Genomic DNA, 20,692 nt, shown 5'->3' on the forward strand with positions numbered 1-20,692 from the left:
TGTACTTTAGAACATGGTTGCTATCTCTTGAGTAATTCAATTTGTTCCACTTTGAAGACTGTGCCTTTTCCTCTATTTTGGGAATACATGTTTGCCCTTGGTATATTGTCTGAGACTATTAGAAACCTATCATTATAATTCCTCTAACTAAGTAGTATTTGTGATAATTCTCACAATCTTAAGAGATTGTACACTGAAAGTATTATTTCTTTTCTTTTTTTTAAATGATAGCTTATCCAAAATATCACAATTACCCCTGACAGCAACATCCATTTGCACATGTGCTTTGTTTGATCCTGTGTGACAGTGAGACATACCAGTCTCTATGTAATGGCCTCATCGGTCTTGTTTACAGAAAAGTAATACTGTGCTGACATGCAGGCTGAATGAGTACGCACAATGCAGTGGCAGTCTGATTTTTCACACTGTCATTTAATAGGACAGGGCATCAGCATGGCATTTCATACAGGTTCTAGGGCTTAAAAATTCAGAAATGTGTTATTCCGTACCACTGCTTTTACCTTTAACCTTGTCCTGCTTTATGTTTTTCGATAGCTCATTAATTAATCTCCAACTGACTGTTGGACAGCAGAAAGAACAGGAGAGCATCTGGACCAACATCAATTCATTAATGATTTATTAACATTTTAACTGCAAACTTGAAGGCTTCTAAGAAGTTAGCTTTGATGAATTCATAACTCCATGACTGCGGTAGAAATCTCAGTGTATTTGTTTGTTGCTGATTTACTGATGTGCATGGGTATGCAGAACAAGAATCTGTTTTGTTTGTAACTTACTGAACCATCTTTCCCTCTTATGCCCTCATAACAGAAAAATCCACCTACGATGCCTCAGGCTCCTCACCTTTACCGAGCGACCCAGCAGTCACAGGCGTTCCTGCTCACCCATCGGCTGACCTGTCAGTGGCTGAGGAGGTGCCTTTCCCAGTTGTCCATTCAGACAGTCACTCAGACACTGATGCGGAGGGCTTATCGGGGCAGCCTGCTTTTTCTTCTGTCTTAACCATGATGGCAGGAACTGTCAAACATCCAGTGAGCCTTGATCAAAGTAGAACCTTGCCAACTATCACCAGGGATGAGATCCATACCACCCAATGGCCTTCACGTAATTCCAGCCAGGGCTCAGACATGTCCTCCTCATCGTCACATGTGGGAGCCAGCTCAGGTTTGACTTTTAGCATGTCTCAAAAACACGCAACACCGCCTCAGACTGCTGGTTACACTGTATCCAGGCTGTCACGTGTATCCTTCACAAACGGAAACAACATTGTATCATTGTTTCCATCATCAACAGAGTTGACACCAATAATGTCTTCTCCATCTCCATCCACACTGTCTGTGCTTTCATCCTCCGTGCCCTCATTTTTCCTGTCACCTTCCACTGAGTGGATAGACAAAGCCCTTCAGACAGAAACAGCAGCGTTATCAGCAAGGTCTCAGGGTTGGTCAGACAGTTTAACATTCCCGCAGTCCACCACTCAGTCACTTGCTGACCTGCAATCTGTAAGACAGGAGAGACAAAGCAAAACAAGCAAACGGCCACACTCTTCAAGTGAAACCAGCATTGATAAAGGCAATAAAGTAACAACACATTCATCAGTGGACAGAATCTACCCAGTGAGTGAATTATACACTAGAATTGCAACACCCAAAGAAATCCAGACACCAGCAACCAGCACATATACACTATACTCTACTCCTAACTATAGTCAAAATCTTTTAAAAATTTTGTACAGACCTACTCAAATGCAAAATCCAGGTATGAACTTTGTACCCGCCAATAATCTTGAAATGAACGCCTCATTTCCCTCTAAACTGGAGAGTCAAACTGTTCAAAGGCAGCAGGGAGCTTCACAAAATCCCACATCAGCACTGCTGTCTGCCCATCCTAAAGGCTACTCAATTTCTAGTCATATCACACAGTGGCTTCTAAACCAAACGGCATACATGGAAGAGGAAGTTAAGACAGCAGGAGAAAGTCACACTTTTATTCATGAAGGTCATGCCGTCATGTCATCACTCAGCTCGCATGTTGGGACTCCCACTGTGTCACCAGTAATGGCGATCACACCAGGTGAATCATTTTTTACAGTTTCCTTGGAGACTCCACCAGGTAAAGTGACGCTCTCTGAAGCTGCAATCACCAAGCTAACAGGTAGCCACTCTGGCATGATGTCCTCAGAGCATGTATCTAATCCTGGTGATTTACTGATCGCAGCGGGTCACAGCAGTCCCAGAGTCCCTGCCACTGATGTAATTTACAACCAGGGAGAGATAACGGCAGCAGAGCTCAGATCTGTTTCCACTCATGCTCACCTGAATAACTCACTTTCACTCACACAGCTGAAACCTGATTCCACTATTCGTTCTATCCCCAGTTTGAGCACCAGAACAGGAACAACATCGTCTGCACTGGAGTCAGATTTGTTCAATTTGAGACCCAGAAATATTCAGGAATCTGTAACTGGGTCTTCCAAGGGCATAACTCACTTGTACATAGATTACACAACCTCAAAAACTTTATTTTCTAGCAATAAGATAGAATCTCTTTCAGGATCTGCAAATGACATAATTTATAAAACCAGAAGCCATTCACACCTCAATCAGCCTACGTACAACCCGAACTATAATAATATAGATGAGCTATCTTCCAGAAGTGCGATATATTTTGCAAACCAACCCAAATCTGTTTCATCACCGCAAATAATTCCCTCAGAAAGACCTCTTCAAACAAGGCCTTTGCCTGATTTTTTCCATAAATTGTATACACTTAGTTTAACTTCTAAAAAATCTGAAGAGACAGTGGTGTCCTCTGATGAAACCTCTGCTCATATAAAATCAGAGGGCATGACTGAGATCCACACAAGAGCAGAAAATAGTAAAGTATTGCAAGGTTCTCCTGTATTCAATGGAAACAATGAATCTTCTCTGATCAGTGATGCTGTGTTTTACAAGAAAGAAACTCCATCAGTGTTCGCAACACGCTTCCCATCTCTCGGGACTAAAACAGATTTTTTCATGCTGACTAAAGGGTCTGCAGGTTCTGGAAAAATCTCTACTGAAATCCCCTTTTTACCAGTAACAGCTGAACCTCTTATGAGAGTTTTTCACAGAGACAATGTGACATTGGTGGGTCATAATGAACCGTCCGAAATGACCTTAACACAAACAACAAACTCTTTTTCTCACTCTCAGGGACCAATCACTAGTGTGAATAGCAATAAATCTAATTTTCACCTGGACAGAGAAACGAACATGCCCTCCGATGTTTCCCCTGCTGTAACTACTTCCTCCAGTGATGGACAAAACAGCATGGAGACATGGAGTGCTATTTTCAGCTTGGGCACAAAACTAATGGCACCATATACAGACTGGAAAACCACCAAGCCTATGGCTCTTGAAAGCAGTGGCTTTAAATTAGAAAGCACATCTATAACCTTTGATAGGGTAAAATCTAATTTACCAACAGTTGGTCCCTCATTTCAAAATCCAAAGCTGGAAGATGGACAAGAGCGTAATGCGTACATGCTGAATTCTGCTGATTCAACAGCTGTTGCCAGTGATCCATATCCAGCTCATCCAACTGGTGACTATCCATCTTTTGCAACTTCCGACTATAAGGAATGGAGCTTGTCCCCAGCTAATTTTAGGTCATCTGTGGCTTTTATTGTAGAGCAAGATGTTTTTTTGCCCCTGTCTCATATAACTACTGATTCTGCAGCATTTTCCCAAGCTGCTCATGTTGAATTGATATATAAGACCAGGAACAGCCCCTCGCTGACAGCTGTTCCCTCTCTTGAATCTGCATTTGATTCTGCTGTCACACTTTCAAATAGCCCTGTGCATAGTATCTCTGATACTGACAGCAAGAGTAAGACAACTGATTCCATCCTGAAGGCATCAACCTTCCCAGCTGACCTGATTTCATCCTTCCCTTCTTACCCATCATCATCATCATCATCATCATCATCATCATCATCATCATCATCATCATCATCATCATCATCATCATCATCATCATCGCCATCTTCATTCTCATACATAAGACCCACCACAAGAAAAGCAACCATGGATGAAGGCACTGCATCGTTAGCCGTCTCTCTAAATCTTGAGCAATCTTCATTTCCATCATCATCACCAAGTTTGATCTCATTATTAGATTCTAATCGCTCACCGGTAGTGACTGAGACATTTGTTCTTACAGAAGCAGAGACGGATGAATTAACCGCTGGAACTTCCAAAACAGTTGGACTCACTTTCCCCAAAGAAAAAGAGGCTAGTTTAAGCCCCTCTCAATCAGTCAGAATTACCCATTCTGCTGGGCCTACCGAGAGGACAACTCAGGTATCACCTCTGACCCCTCGACAAGACACCACGACAGCCTCTGTTAAGCTTTCCACCACTACGGCTTCAACCACAAAAACTAAAAACTCCACCACTACCACGCCTTCCCTAAGAGTCACTACGCAGTCAACCACCACTACCACACCACAGACCACGTTCGCGACCGGGAAAACCACAACCGTCAGGACTCAGTCCAACAGGAGAACATTCACACCGCCTGTCCTAAGAACGAGCCCTCCCAGGGGGGTCACGGCTGTCTTCATCTCACCTTTCACCACTACCACAGAGACTCCACCACAGCAGTGCAACATCACTGAGAGAATGTGGGTGAAAACAGGTAAACAGTACTTTTTGGAGAAGTCCTAGAGAAAAATAATATAACGATATGGTTTTTTTTAATTTATTGCTCTGACTTGTTTTGTCTGTTGCCTGTCCTGTCTTGTCCTTTTTGTCTGTCTCTTAGTTGTTTCCATCTATGTGAGGAGAAACAGGCTAGACAGCATTCAGAGGCAAAACCTGCGAAGGGGACTAAGTCAAGGCCTCAGGAAAGCTCTCAATGATACCTCTGCCCAAGCACAGGTCAGACTTTCACCAGTTATTGCTTATTGTGCTACAACTACATCTTTTTCATGTTTATAGATGGATAACATAACTTGATTTCTTCAAATATGGTTGAACAAATGTATTTTTTTTACAGCTTCTCTTGAATTGCAACTTAAGTTACGCTTTCATTATGCGTTTATGGTCTCTCTTCTCTAGTTTAACAACCAGTTTAACAATAATAGAAAAACAATATTTATTTTTCTGGAAATTACAGTCCTATTTAGAGAAGAACAGAAGATAAAGTCGGGTATCTTCTAGGGTGTGGATACCTTGTGATTGTTTCATTGACACGGTTTTAATGTCTTATGAGCTTGCCATGAGCTCATGTGAGTCAAATTCCCTTTTTCAGAGGTTTGGTTTAAAAAAAAATAGCTCGAACCCTCAAGAACCCTAAAAAACTATTCAGCTTAGACAATAACTGAATAAATAAATACATTTTTAACACTGAAGAATTGTTTTCCGGTTGTGCACTCTCCAGAAAACCAGAGGTTTATAAGCATGTGTTACACACTCATACCGAGGACCCTCATGTAGGCTGTGTGAAAAGAAATGAAGACTAATATAGAAATTAGGTTGACTGAATGTGTCCCAGAAGGCACAGAGTGATGTCACATATTTGACTAAGTGTACCAGGATTAAAATAAGATGCATGTTAGGACTGTATCGGTGCTGTAGATATTTACAAGACACAACCTGAGTGTCTGCAGAACCCATCCATATTTCACACAATCATCTTTTTGTGTGTGGATAGGTTAGCTGTGAACCAGTCATAGTCCCTGCACTGCCAAAAGCCACCTTGTCCTTGCAGTAAGCCTCCAATACCTTCACTCAATGTGACTTAAGTGTGAGAAAAACACCAAGCGAGGAACAGAAATGTTTACTTGTGAGGATCTACCAAAGACTTGCTCTTGTGATGATGTCAGTAAGATGGTAAACATATGAATATACGAATAAAGCACATGCAAACAATATATTTTGTTATAAAAACAGTCTTTTGAGGTCTGGAAGTAAATACAGAGAAATCTGTCTTCATAGCACTGTCACAGTCACAGTCATTGCTCCAGGAAATGTAAACTGCACCTGTGTGTGTGTGTGTGTGTGTGTGTTTGTGTATGCGTAGCTCAATGAAATGCCTTATTGTGTTGTATTTCTCAATCTGGAAGTATCAAATATTTGAGAGGGAGCCTTGTGTATTTGTCCTGGCGATGTGAAGGTCAGTGCTCTCACATGTTCGCTCTCTGTAGTCTCTGAAGGTGTCTTGCTTCAGTGCACTCCTGTCACCCATTTCAGCATTGCCTGGTTTCCTTTTAGTAGCACTTCTTTCTCATCCAATGAGAGGCAAGCTGTTGGCTGGGGAAATTGCTTCTGTGTTTAATTATAGGTTATAAATGGTTGGGAGGAGAGTGATGTGCTGAGCTGATGCTAAAAAGATCACAAGAAATAGACTAAATGAACTGAACCTCAGGACTAAGACCATTAAAAAAATAATAGTGAACTATTTCCGTGTCTTTCATGGAGTTAGGATTCTGCCACAACTTGAGAGTTTTTGAATGCCAATAGTGGGATCTGTTCGGTCTGCTGCAGTCTGTCACACTCTTTGAGACTGAGTTAGTGTGTGTGTGTGTTCGAAATGCAATCTCTTAATAACACCTTCACATGGGTGAAGCCCAAGAGGATGAAGTGATAATAAAGGGCTCTTTTCACAGAGCTCATAACAAGGCTGAATTGTGAGGAAGCAGAGTGGTGACTCTCAGCTACAGAGACTAGGCTCTCAGTGTTTCGGCTAGTGGATCTCCTTGTCAGCACAGGCTTTCAGATGGGTTTAGATAACGGATTTGAATGGTTTCACCTCTCATACACGCACGCTAGATCTGCCATCATTCCCTTTTCCACTTTCACTGTACTCAGAGTTCACGAAGAAGTCAAACTCTAACTGACAAACACATACTGTATAAATTTTATTCTGTAATGAGACACAATTTCCCAAACACACAGATTTTGCATTTATATCCGTGAACGTATTGATTCCAGTCCTCTTGTGTTAGAGGTGCAGGAACATAAGCGTCTTTGTCCCAAACTCACCTATTTAACAGTCTCGCTCATGTCTCTCTTCTCAGCAGCCCCTCAGGCCCTCATGGTTCTCACCACATATCTGTATTCCACGATCACTCCCTCCTCTTCCTGATGCTCTCATTAGTGACTTGGATAACAAGTGCATCTTCCGATTTACTGTGAACGATTTCATAGCATGTATGCAATTTCTATTTGAGTGATTTTTACTATATGGTAAGATTCATTAAAATAAATTTAAAAACCGTTCTAGTTTTTTTTTACAGTAGAAATTTCAATTTGTTATAGCAGGAGAAGTAAAAGGTGTGGCTGATGACATTAACAAGCTATTCTATTCAGTTGTCTTACTAGTAAGTCAGCAGACATAACATATGAATCACCATGTTTGAACAACTTTATTCTACATGTGTTAATGGCCCTATACAACACACAGAAATTGTTGTTCTTTGAGACCTTTAGAAACAAAATTCCTCTGATTATATTTTTCTCCACAAGCAGCACACCAGTGACTTGGACATCTAGTCGTTGTCTGCAAGTGATTTTCATTCTGTAATAAGATGAATAAAAAGGCAAAAAGCAGTGGCTATCTGAAAGGCCCACTTGAGATGTCACTTTACTTTTTGTGGTTGCATTGTGGGTAATGATGCAAACTGGTATGCAGTGCTGCATATAACAGCTTTATGGTGATTTGCATCATCTTATAATAAAGTATCTTTTATTCTGATTTAGAAATGTGAAAGGAACCACTCAGACCTTTAAGGAGGTTCTAAACGCAGACATTCATTCATTCATTTTATTCCTAGCCTGTAATTTATTGTTTGGATGATTTTTTTCTCTCTACAATTTTATTTTGCTTTTTATATTGTTTTTTTGGCATTGGATATTTTTCATTTTGTAATGTATTTTTATGTATTTTTTATGACTACATTTAGTGGGTTAGCATATTTGCTTTCTTCTTCTTCAGAAATCAGAATTTATTTTATCTTAATATACTGTATGTTTAAGTTTCATTAAAAGTGTAGAAGGGATCATTTTTCTTCATTAAGAATGAATGACTGTCACCCTTCCAGTGAGGTCATTTCTAATCAGGCTTTGGCAAACAGTAGATGAATCAAATAGATGGGCCAGATGCATCTCTCAGGTCCTGTGACAGATCTGGATTTTTGCCTTTTCCTTAAGTACATAACTTTCTGATATTGATATAGATATGCTCACTGGCCTGCCACTTCTTTTTTCATCTACTTGTCCAGTTTCCTCAACATTTTAAGTAGACACTGCTGAGATATGTTGAGTTTTTGGCTAGCAGCTCTTTGGAAATCACTCTGTTGGTGCAAAAACAGAATTTTATTCCTGTCAAACTATGTAATATTTGGTAGTTTTTATAGATTTGTATTAGGAAACTAGAACAATTTGTGTTTTTGCGTGTGTGTGTGTGTGTGACAGGCTGTGGTTAGAGACACAATTTAAAATAGGTTCTTTGCCAAGTTGTCGTTTTCTAGACAGAACACTGGTTCATCCCATGGTTTAGGTCACTTTTTTATTCTTGGATGATTCATAGGTATGTGTTAAGTAAAAAAGAAATCCTCTGAAAATTATTAGATATAATGACTGGACTAAAAATGTCTGAATACATTTTGAAAGCCTGGAGAACTTTTGCTCTAGTTGGGCTCTAGGTATGGCTCAAAACTTTTTCATAACACTTAGCACATCATAGAAGACATGTTGAAAATACCTTCTTTAATCATGGATTTGTAGAGGTAATCATTTTGTAATTAATGGTAAAATGTAAGCAATATGGCTTCTCAAAGACATCCAACTCTCTTTTTCTTTTTCTTTCTTAGGTGGAGACTGTATTTGGTTCTCCCAACATGACAGTGGCTTATCACGTGACTGGAGGGGATATAGTTTACCCTCCGTCTGTAGTGATGGAAGGCTTGGCATCCTATGGCCGTGATAAGCTGATTGCAGACCTGCGGCAGTACCTCCCCATGGTAACAGCCCTGCCCCTCCCAGTTGCATTATGGAGACCCAGCCCAGCCACAGGCTTCCAGCTGAAAACAGGTCAGCCAGTGCTCAGTCAGGTTGAAAAGAAAAAAATAAGTCTGCTTGAGACTTGCCGTTATATGTTCCTTCTTTGACTGTGCACTGGAAGGGTATGAAGTGTGAAAAGAAATTCTGTGATACCACATCAGAGACAGAAATGGCAATATGGCATGTAGGTACTTATAAAATAAGCACAAATAAGTCAAATTCTAAATGTTCCTAATATAGTTATATACTGTCAAAGATAGCAAAACACACTCTTACAGGCTTTTGAAGAATTCTTTGATTTTCAGAATGCAGTTTGTCAGTTTGTGTTGTTTTTATGTTGCAGTGCTACAGTTTGTGGGAGTAGGTGATGATCCTCGGTCCTGTCGCTTCTCTCAAATGATGGAACAGAGGCTTGAGAAGGTTTTTTCCGAAGCGCAGGCCAAAGTGCTTAACGCTAACAGCAGACTCTCTGTTCAGGTACTGCGGGGGAACCTTTGTGTTCTGGTCCTGGAATTGCGTAGGCGTTCCGCATGCTGTCAGGATAGATATTGATGATAAATAACTTAATTTTGTCCCCTGTTACACTTCAGTATCACCATGTGGTTTATGTGATGTGGCAGCCACAAAAGGCTGCAAACTGTGTGCAGTTTGAGCAAAATTGTCCCTAAGCATATTGGGCTGTGTCTTTTTTTCAAGAACTACTTAATTATGCGGGAGAGGCATTGGTTATATTAATTTTAATGTGCTGCCACATTAAAGTGCACCCTATATTAAAACTAATTTGCCGTTTATGCATGGATAAAGCTACTGTATTTTTGAATTCTTTTATTTATACATACATATTTCTCTGCTGTCGAGATTCTTGATGATATTTATCATTAAAGACAGTTACTGTTTCCGTGCCTCCCCTGTCATTTAGAAAAATATTTCTTAGAATTTGCAGATTACAGTATACAGTATAATCCTAAGCATTTTGCTCATATTACCCACACTTCTCTATGCCTTGTTCTTTTTCTGACCTCGACTTTTGTGTTTTTCCTAGATGCTGAGTGTCTCTCAGGCAGCAGGATCCCCTGCTGTGTCACTGGTCTACACTCTAAAGAATGGGACTGGCTTTCTTAATGGCACTGCTGCCTCAAATCTACTTGGTCAGCTGTCAGCTGAACTAGTGGGCTACTTCCTCTTCTATCCGCCACTTATCGTTGCTGAGCGTAAGTTGCAATTTGCATTCTTAAGTGAGTGTTAGGCAAGAGTAATGCAACAGGCCCTACAAGAACAAGCATCAGAGGTAGTTCTTGAGTTCTCCTGGGAATGATTTGTTCTCTAAATACAAAAGAGATTCCAGATGTTTCAGGTTGTGTCTCACAGGGCTTTCATGTTTGGCTCTAGTTGTTTGGACACTGAAACTTTAGTATTGATTAACTATGCTAGAAATCATGCCCTAGTTAATTTAATGCATTCTGAGCTTTTTGCATTCACATGGACTCAAAAAGCTTCTCTAGGCATTGGCAAAAATCATAAATTTCTTTGCTAAGCCTGACTGACATCCAGTTTTTCAGTAATTGGATGTTTTTGACTGTTCTTATGCTATTACAATCACAATTTTACATTTGAGTCATTTAAAGAAAGTTGATGAAAAGACACAACTAAGCCTCTGCCTTTCATCTCAGCCTCCTTTGAGGGCATAGTCAGCATCCATCTGTGTTAGCATTGTACTTGGAATAAAATAAAGAGTGACAGGGAATCAGCAGGAGTCTAAACAGCAATCCCAGTAGCGTCCTATGGCAGCCTGTTACTATCCCTTGTGTAACTGCTCAGTGGATGGAGATATGGTCGACATGGACCTCAGATGCATGCAATATAATGAGACTTATTTTTATGGTACGTTATTAATCCCTAAAGGAGGGATTGTGTTGTTTTGCTTGACCCGGTTCACATAAATGTACAATAAAGGTTCAGCAACAGAACTACTCTGATACACACACGCACACACAAACAGGATTTTACCCAGAAATCGCCTGGAGATTTTTTGTGCTTCAGTCTATGTCTATCATCAGCAACACTTCACATAATGGCTTCTGGATTTGTGCTTCCTTGATGCGCTGCAGTTTGTGTAAACAAAAGCAATGGGACCTTCAGAATGTGTTAACCAGAAGAAGCAAGTCAGCAACAGCTAGATATAATCTATCATGTACCCTGAAGTCAACCTGTCATATTACATCACACATTTTGCTTGAAACCCCTGCAGATAATAGCCAAATGCATGGAAGAGGAAATGATCTTTCGTATTCAGCAGTCATACAGCGAGGCACTTTTTCAGTTTTTTCTCTCGTCCTTGTCGGAGTTACGTTTTGCTCATTACAAGTTCATACAAAAGGTGTGTTTCCTAACCTGAAGGCATCCTGTGCAGACACTGAGAGCAGTGATGTCCTGCTCATGCTTTACCAGTAGCATTATTATCTTAAACATTATATGTGCAAAATGGGCCTTAGTGTCTTGCATTATGTAATCCAGTGTAAGCAAACCTGTTATATAGCTCAAACAGGTCTGGAGAGATTCTATTTAAAGACTCACTGGGTCAAGCAGACTTCAGGAATACAGAGGAAGCCACGGGACAAGCTGTGGATTTAAAGAGGCTGATGTGTTGAAACTGCACCTCTGGTTAGCTTTCTATTCAAGCAGAAACAAGACTCCCAGCTTGATTGCAAAAGTTTCTAACCAGGTTCAGTGCTTGAATATTTCTAGACTGTGGTCAGTTTGAGAAATTGTTAATCATTGGACTTGGACATGGTCATGGTCAGGATCACACCAGAGCTGATACTTTATATAGGACTATAGGCTTCCTTGCAATAACCTCTGCCTGAGTTCAGTCTTAGTTTTAACTTTTAGTCTTCTTCATGTTCTGTTGTTGCTAAGGACATTGTGAGAAGAGACCAAACAGATTTTCTAACCTTTAGACTCAACTTGTTTGGATCTTAGAAAGATTCAGAACTGAGTGTTAATGTTTGTCAAATAGTGGGAATAATGTTTTCCATTCACATCACCAATAGGAAGTAATTTAATAGCATGCCAGTGACTGTAATGAATCCTCATCTTTTCTTGTGGATTTTCTTATTTCTTTGAATCCTTTTATAGCCTCTATATTTTCAGTCCACATCAATTTTCTGTATGGTTTAAGTTTAGTAACAAGTTAAAGGAAATTGTTATCAAAATATATGAGATTTCGGAGTCATGAGTCAAAGATAGTTGCATTTTCTCCATCCCATATGAGCTCAATAAAGCTATATATAATATCTAGAGTGTCAACAGTGTTGCACTCATGTTAGCCTAATCAAGATAGTACTTCCTATGTACTGGGAAGGAGAAAAGCCTCTAAAACTGAATTTTAAGAAGTAAGATGGTCCAAAGGTTGTGCTGCTGAGACAAAACAAAATGGGGTACTACCTCTAACAGTTAAAAATACTAAATGAAGATCTTATGTTTCAAAAGCATCTACGTGCCTGTCTAGAAAGAGCAGTTTCCCTGCTCGTAGCCTGGTGTGTCCTGTGCAGAAGAAAGAAAACAATCTAAGATTAAATATTTTACATTTGGTTTGCGTCTTCCAATCTGACAAATCTGGGATCTGACCTAAGTGCCTCTGAGGATAGATAGCAGTCTTGGGTTTCACATTGTTGAAATCAAGATAGATAGGATTTCCAGTAGTGAGCATTAAACTAAAAACCACTTTGTGTTGAGCCTGAATTAAGTTAGAAAATCAAGTTGCCTACAGGCATATTGTTTCAGTTGCTGAGCACAGAAAGAGAGGAAGGCAATCTCGGTAAAAAGAAGAGACAGAGGGAGCAGATACTGACATGGAGGAAAATGCCAGAGAGACAGTGGGGTTAAAGACAGAAGTGTGTAAAAGTGATTTTGTTTGTTTTGTAGCCTCACAGTTAGTGATATTACACTGCTCACAGGAGGTGCAAGCATATGCCAGCAGCGGCTGCCTCCTCACTTCAAAGCCAATTATTGCAGTAAATAATTAACTGTGGGGGATTCTCATGCCACCTTAGGCTCTGCTCTGACAGCAAAGGCCCGCGATCTCATACGTTCCAACGTGCAGTCTGGACTGCTGAGCTCAGCTCTTTTACACCCCCTGATTTGCAACAACCTCTCTCAAATGTAATGACTGAAGCTATTTGGAAATGTTACCATTTTAGACTAGATTATTTAACTTTTCAACATGTGAAGGTACAAAGTAGAGAAAATTAATAATAGCTTTTGCTGGAGAGCATTTGGGATTTTCAACGTTCTCATCAGAAAACAGCAGGGGTTCACGCAAAAGCTTGCTAAACCTTGCTGATTAATAGTTCAAATGACTGAAGCTTATAGACAGCGCTGAACTGATTTTGCTGACAGCCTTTCAGCCCTATCCATTATTGTTGCTAAAGCCCTTACTATTCCTCTCACCCTTCTCCCCCACCCGTCTCTCCTGTCATGCCTGAGTGTACAGTTCTGTGAGTGTGCTTTCACAGACCACTGATACAGCATTCCCCAAAACACTGCACCAGTCTCTAGCACAACAGCTTAATCAGGCAGGAAATAGATGTAAGAGAACACAGAGACAACCAGAGCTCAGACTGCTTAAAGCTTCCCTTGCTTCTGTATTTGTCTGACTATCAGTGATAATGAGGCTTTAAAGTGAGATATCAACACACAAAATGTGCCAAACCTTCAACGGCTTACTGTACATTTTTCTTGAAAGGTTTCAAAAGTGTTGGTATGTTCGGCTCAAATTAACACCACCAAAATGATACATTCACACTTGCATCAATATATGTTGAGCTTTTTTTGCATTGTTGATTATATTCAGGTCATATACAATTGTGCAACTGAGCATTCATTGTAAAATCTCAGCGTGCAAAGGCAAATGTAGGCTACACTACTGTGTGGAAATCGTATATTGGTATTAACTTTGCTTTCAACTTTTTTGTTGTCATTACAGCAATGGAATATCACAATCTGAACACTTCAATAGCAACCAGAGACTTCTGGGTTGTTACAGGTAGGGATATCATTGCTTACTGACTGTTAAAATCAGAGCTTTGCTCTTGCTTTGTGAGTGGATTATTTACTTATGAGTCGCCATTTACTTATGACCAGTATTCAAATGCAACCAATTCCCAGTCCTCCAACGACATCCTGGAACATTCTACTTCTACAGTTTTGAAAATATTCATTGGGAACTTTAAGAAATGAACTGATGAACTGTCTCATTCCAGAGGAGAAATAAAGTACAAAATGAGTCCTAGTAAATGTTTTCAATGTGGGTGTTTTTAAATGACTAAATTGGCTGAGGAGCAATACACTGATCAGCCTCAGAATTAAAACAACCTGCTTAATGTTGTGCAGATTTTCACTATAGTGCTAAAACAGCTGTTACTGTATCTGTTGGGATGTGGGCATGCCATGTATGGTGTTTAGCAACAGATCCTTTGTGCTCTGTGGGTTGCTGTGGGTGGGGCATCCATTAATTGGGGTAATTCCAGTACGTTCTGCAGACGCTCTGATTGGGATTTAGGAGAGTTTGGAGGCTTTGACAATGCACATATTGTTGATTTTCTAAAGCCTTTCCTGATCAAGTATATCAGCGTGCAAGGGTGTAATGTTCTGCTTGGAGGGAGGGAGCAGAACCCTGGTTGTCCGAGCAGAACATTTCATTATAATGAGACGGTCAATAGTATTTGCGACAGCTGTCAGGGGTTTTAATGTTGTGGCTCATTGGTTGTTGTATATCTCTAAGTTGTCAAACTGAACGAGTCTTTCAGATCACAATCTGTTGCTCTACACCTACTCCAGTGACACTTTGAATAGTTGAAAGTCAGCCCCACACTGAAGATGAGATCCAACCAGAATTATAGCTTTTCTGCTTTTTCCTATTTATAATAAGGTTCTGAATGTCTCATAAGTTCATATCAGAATTAACAGTGCTTTGGCAGCACTTTAACTAAGTATGGTCATGCCAATAATGAAAGCTGAATTGAATTCCGAAGCAAGCTACACTATATTACAACCCGCACACACACAGACACACACATTTCCAACTGTGCGTCTGTCTTTTCTTTTGTACTCCTTTTTGCCCTTGCCAACCATGTATTTTTTTTCTCTTCACAACAATCTGGCCATCCTCTTTATTTCAACTACATTTGCAGTGATCCAGGATGTGGATAATGCCAGCCTGGAGGGACAGTACCAAAGCTTCGCCAGTCTAATGGAACAGCGCCTGGCAGAGTTGTTTGTGTTGGCGGGCCAGCAGGGCACTCGTTTTAGACGAGCAACGACTGTAGGCAGCTACACTGTCCAGGTAAGAAACTGGCACTGCAGCCTGTAGGGAATGCCAGTCATCTAAGATTCTTATTCTGATGTTTTGCCTGACTGCCTTGGCATGTCAGAAGTCAGATTAGTCTAATTTGTTTCGTGGGCTTTTTTCTCCCAACAGTATGAATATTTGATACACTTTGATACGCACTTCTGCACATGCTTGCACGATTATTTGTGGTCAACCCCTGATAATTAGGTAGCTTCTCCGCTCATCATGTGGTAATTGCTCATCAAAACAAGTCAGAGGTTGAATATTTTACCCAACAAGTCCTTTCTTTTTTCATACAGTTTTTCATCTTAAGAAACTCTCCTAAATGCATGATTTTATTTTTGTTGTATTTTGTGAAATTAAAGTTGGTGCATAAGACATTGTAATAGCCGTTGAATAGGTTTATGCTGATTGTACAGCAGTTCACACACACACACACATCCCTTTTCATACCCAATCAGATGGTGAGCATCCGCCGGATCTCAGGGTTGAAGAATCCGGCCGAGATGACCTACTATGTCCAACACAATGGCATTCCTTTATTGGGCACATCAGCTGCCAAGGTCCTGAACACAGTGGATTCTCAGACTATGGCGCTCACCCTGGGCTACTTTGTCCAGGTGCAAGCAGAACGTAAGCAAAGCATCCTTCTAGCATTTGACAGCTAGGAAAAGTGACACAAACACAGAGACAAGTGAACCAAAACACATGATTCATGCCGAGTTTGGAAAAGAAAAGCTGGTGTTGTGGTGAGAGACATAGAAGAAAAGGTTGAGAAAGCTCTTTGCTGTCTAATCTCTCTGAAATGCTCCCAGCGGGACATTGTTTGTTTGGGCTACAGTGCAGCTTGCTGCTAAGAGAAGAGACAAGGGGGGAAAAAAGGGTGAGACAGAGTTTGTGGGTGGCAGGTGTGGGAGGGGGCATGCAGCATTCTCCTATGCATTGGATTGTCGCCTGCAATAGCTGAATGAGGCGCAGTGTATGTCAGCTTGAGCTGTATGCAGTGCTGCAGTGTAATGAATGATTCTTCATGTTTTGTCAATACAACATGCTGAGGACTTCATTATATTTTAATGAGCAAATCAAAGGACAAATGGTTATCATTTAGAGCCTACTGGATGTCATAAAGTAATGACAGGTAAAAAACAAACAAACAAAAAAACAAAACAAAGAAACAACAAAAAATAAAACAACAACTTATTTAAATTTTTTTCAGCTGTCGTCAAGAACCCTCCTAATAACCTTTGGATAATCGCTGCTGTTTTGGCCCCGATCTCCGTAGTAACACTCATTATTATCATCATCACAGCTGTGCTGTGCAGGAAGAATAAGAATGACTTCAAAGCGGATGCCATCGGTAACCTTAACCCTCGAGCTAAGGTATTTATCTTATTCATGTACTGAGCTATATTTTGGTAATCAATTCATTGTTTAAATATATTTTCAGGCTTCGTGACCATTTGCTGCTTGTCTTAATTTGAAGGCTTGGATTCTTGGCTAGACAAAGACGTGAAGACCTTGAGTTCAGGGTCTTTTTTTTCCTGATAGAACATTAAGAGATGTACTGTCTGTCACTTTATTTAGTAGCTACAGACTACAGATTGTGTGATGTCTGCCATCTGTCATTGCGTGATCAGGGTCAGTGATGCTGGGATATGTTAGCGATGTTTTGTTTGTTATTCTTTCGGATTTTGTGTTTTCTGTATTTTATTCCACAGTATCTGCGTTATCCCGTTTCAGTGCCCTCTTTTAACGCATTAGCAGAATCCTAGTCAATTCTGAACACAAACCCAAATCACACATATAATGTTTAAAACATTTTCTCTGGCTTTTAGATGGCGTACCGGAGAGATGTGGGCTATTATCACCAGGTATCTATTTCTCTGTATTCCTCCTCATTACTGATCTGTGTTTTCATTTTCAAGGCTCAGCTGTGCCAGCAGTGGGATTTGAATGGGATTTTGGGCAGACAGCAGCTATTATATATTGTAATAAATCCTGCTGTGCTGATGGAAACTAAGGATACAACAGGAATTCTGACTATCAAACCTGCAACAATGAGATTTCCGTAGATAAAAGAATGGCATTGCCTGTACTTGTTACAGTATAGCAGTCACCACATGACAAATCTGAAAGACTAAGGCTTGCAAAGAATGGTTTACCAGCAGAATGAGCGCTTTTGTTTGTGTGTATGCTCACAATTGCTTAGTTTGTGTAGAGAAAATGGAAAAGTGGTTTAGTTATTGCTCCATTCAGAGTTTCTGTAATTACCTAATATCTCCAGCTGCATGAGTGTCATTTTTGGACTCAGTAGTTTACTGACATACATCACTGTAGATACATGAAGATGCAAAGTATAACTCAGCGTATTCCACTGTCTTATTTATGAACTTTCATTAGTGAGAAAGCAATAAAGTCTTCGTATTAGACTGCAAAAGCAACTTCAGCACTGCTTTCAGAGCGCCAATTGTACACACAGGTCTTGCATGATGTAAAAAACCCCACCATACCAGCTAAATTCTATAAAATATGAAATACTCAATGTTATGAAAAATCTTTAGTGAAAGAATATCCGATTCCTTCTAATAAGTAATGTAAAAACCCTCAGTTGCTCAAAGATAGCTTCAAATAGGTAAAATTTAAATGAGTCTCTTGTGCTAGCTCTTCTACATTACTCAGCGTCAGCCAGCCAACTCGTTTCATCACACACCCTTGTTAGAGTTTTCTCTTTTGAAACCAGCAACAGGAGGGGTTTCAGTTAGTGAGAAGACAGGATTCAGTGAAAATCGTTTCTCTCTCTCTCTGTGTGTGTGTGTGTGTGTGTGTGTGTGTGTGTGTGTGTGTGTGCTCTATCAGCAGAGAGAGGATGAATGTTCACAGCAGTGTCACACTTTGTGATTTTGCACCATGTCTGGGTTACTTTGAGGCAGTGATGTGTGTCTGACAATTTATGACACCGTGATGGGAGCGGTCCTAAATATTTTAACGTATGTGTATGTATTAGTGAGTGGGTCTGAAGTATTTTGGCTACTACTGTTTTTTGTTTTTTTTTAGTATATGGGCTTCAAGTGTTAGGTAGAAGCCTGTACCTTTCCTCGCTTGTCCTCAAATATTTTTCAATATATAACTTTATTGCTGTATTTCTGTAAAAGTCTGCAAATCCCATTTTTGTCACCGCCCACTGCAAGTCATTTATTTGACAAGAATTTGGAAGAACATGAAAAAGGGCCTCAGTTAAATCTGTGCTTATCTTTTTTAAAGGCGCAGCGGTGCAGTAATCCCCACTTCTTTTTCCTAAATCCTTTGGACATCAAAATATTCACTGTGTATTTTAGCTATACTGAGATATTTGTAACACTCGTTCTGGGCAGCATAGTTCTGTGTTGCTTGAAATGGTTAGTTTTTTTGACAAGAGGTATGTGATAAAGAAATCACTCTCACTTCAGCTATACTTTTTGTCACTCTGCATTTTCACCCAACTTGTCTATCAGCCAGTCCAAGGTTTTGACTATGCCAAACAGCACCTTGGCCAACAAGGAGGAGATGAGGAAACACTGCCTGTCAGTCAGGATACCTTAGTGATGTCTCTACAAATACGGGACACACCACTTTCACTAGAAAAGGCTCTGCAACAAGATGGAACTGCCAACAAGAAAAGTCTCACCACTGACAAACACAAAAGGTATCACTCACTCTAAATGTTTTTTACCTACGTGACTTGTATTGATCTGAGGTTAAAAAAATGCATGATGTTACTCAGGTGATAGCAATGATTATATGTTCATTAGTTAACAGTTAACTGTTTGCCTACAGATTTTGTGTGTGTGTGTGTGTGTGTGTGTGTGCAAATAGTCTAAACAAACCCCCCAAAATACTTGAAAACTTGCCTGTGACATGTTAATTAAAAATTGTGTCATAATTGTTTCAGAGTGTAGTGCAAGCACAATATGCAGAAATGGACCATGCAAACTGAAGTGTTTTGGCAGTTAGACTGATTAGAAGTGACATCATAAAGCAGAGTCCAGTGACAGTAGGAGACAGTGACAGGACCCCCTGCAGCCTTGAAGCTGGTGGTGGAGCAGAGTAAGCAGATGGCTGATGGAGATTTTGAATGAGACGTCTTGGACATTACAAATGAGGTGGAGATGGAGAGGAAGAGAAGGGATGTATGATGATTTTCAAGGCGGGATTTAAAGAACAAGGAGTGGGAGCTGATTGGCTTAGAGAAAGCAAACAGAAACAGAACATAAAAATAGACCTGAGGGAATAGCACAGCTCTGTTCATCACAGTCCTCTTGAACCTTGTATCCCTACTATCAGTAGTAATGACTTAATGAGCTCTGACCAGTAAGAAAAGAAGAAAAAACCTAGCCTCCATACAGAGCTGGCAGATGTATGATCAAGTAGAGCAGCTTTAGAAACGGCTGATCTTTATTCAGTTTGTTTTTCTTGGCATTAGCTTTGAGAATAACTACTATGACACTAGACATTAAAGGAAATGCATTGTGCTGGTTTCAGTCACGCTTATCCAATAAATCCTTATTTGTTCATATAACTAATGAGTCTTCCTCACACACAGATGATCATGGAGATCCACAGGGTTCTGTGCTAGGCCTGATGCTTTTCACAAAAGAATAAAAAATAAAATAAATAAAGTTTTTACAGGCCATAGCTTTAGCTATCATCTGTTAGTGATTTAAACCAAGAACTCTGAGGACATAAATCATGATCCGATATGATGATGGTGCTGAGGAAACGTCTCATCACATAAGGTTAAAACAAAGCTACAACAAAACTCAACCTCCCAGCTGTCTGAGTTGTATACTTCAGTCAGCATGCTGATGTTTGTAAAGCAGGGGTATCAAACTCAATTTCACTAGGACCAGCCTGGGAAATGAGAGCACTAACATGGTTTTATTTAATCAAAAATAATAAAAAATATCCTGAATTATATTGTTGTTTATGTCCCGTAGAGCTTTCTTATACATAAATTGTTCCACAGAAAGCCCCTAAAACTTCCACATGTTGCCTAACCATCATTTGTTTAGTCAAACAAACTACATTCTGGTGTGAGTCACTTAATAAGGAAGAGACATCCTGATAAAAGCAAAATAATTTAACCTTTTTTTGTGCACATATTTTTACAAGTGTAGTATTGTCTTTTTCACAGACCTCGACATGACAGCTCAGTAGCTGCGTGTGAATATCCTCCACTAATGGGCTTGTATTTTCTATTATGAAGCTTGCCTTTACAGCTCCATCACTTTGGGATTTG

At 40.0% G+C, this 20,692-nt stretch overlaps 1 protein-coding gene across 5 annotated transcripts in view; it reads left to right on the plus strand.

The window, feature by feature from the left end:
* Positions 1-20,692, plus strand: part of kiaa1549lb (KIAA1549-like b) — a 62,804-nt gene that overhangs the window by 23,113 nt on the left and 18,999 nt on the right. For 2 of the 5 annotated variants that reach the window (XM_086285958.1, XM_086285946.1), the window contains exons 2-13: positions 832-1,185; positions 4,225-4,701; positions 4,828-4,943; positions 8,879-9,098; positions 9,412-9,545; positions 10,111-10,279; positions 14,053-14,112; positions 15,260-15,411; positions 15,879-16,050; positions 16,634-16,797; positions 17,253-17,288; positions 18,909-19,099. In XM_086285958.1, coding sequence (XP_086142084.1) covers positions 832-1,185; positions 4,225-4,701; positions 4,828-4,943; positions 8,879-9,098; positions 9,412-9,545; positions 10,111-10,279; positions 14,053-14,112; positions 15,260-15,411; positions 15,879-16,050; positions 16,634-16,797; positions 17,253-17,288; positions 18,909-19,099 — 2,245 coding nt within the window. Of the gene's footprint in view, positions 1-831; positions 4,702-4,827; positions 4,944-8,878; positions 9,099-9,411; positions 9,546-10,110; positions 10,280-14,052; positions 14,113-15,259; positions 15,412-15,878; positions 16,051-16,633; positions 16,798-17,252; positions 17,289-18,908; positions 19,100-20,692 lie in introns of those variants that run through there. The other 3 variants (XM_086285953.1, XM_086285936.1, XM_086285940.1) reach the window with 3 other exon arrangements.

Source organism: Aulonocara sp. 'chitande type north' Nkhata Bay, linkage group LG1, assembly GCF_057382095.1.
Source record: "Aulonocara sp. 'chitande type north' Nkhata Bay isolate Kocher_YH1m ecotype deep benthic linkage group LG1, A_spYH_male_GT1.1, whole genome shotgun sequence".
Taxonomy (NCBI): Eukaryota; Metazoa; Chordata; class Actinopteri; order Cichliformes; family Cichlidae; genus Aulonocara; species Aulonocara sp. 'chitande type north' Nkhata Bay.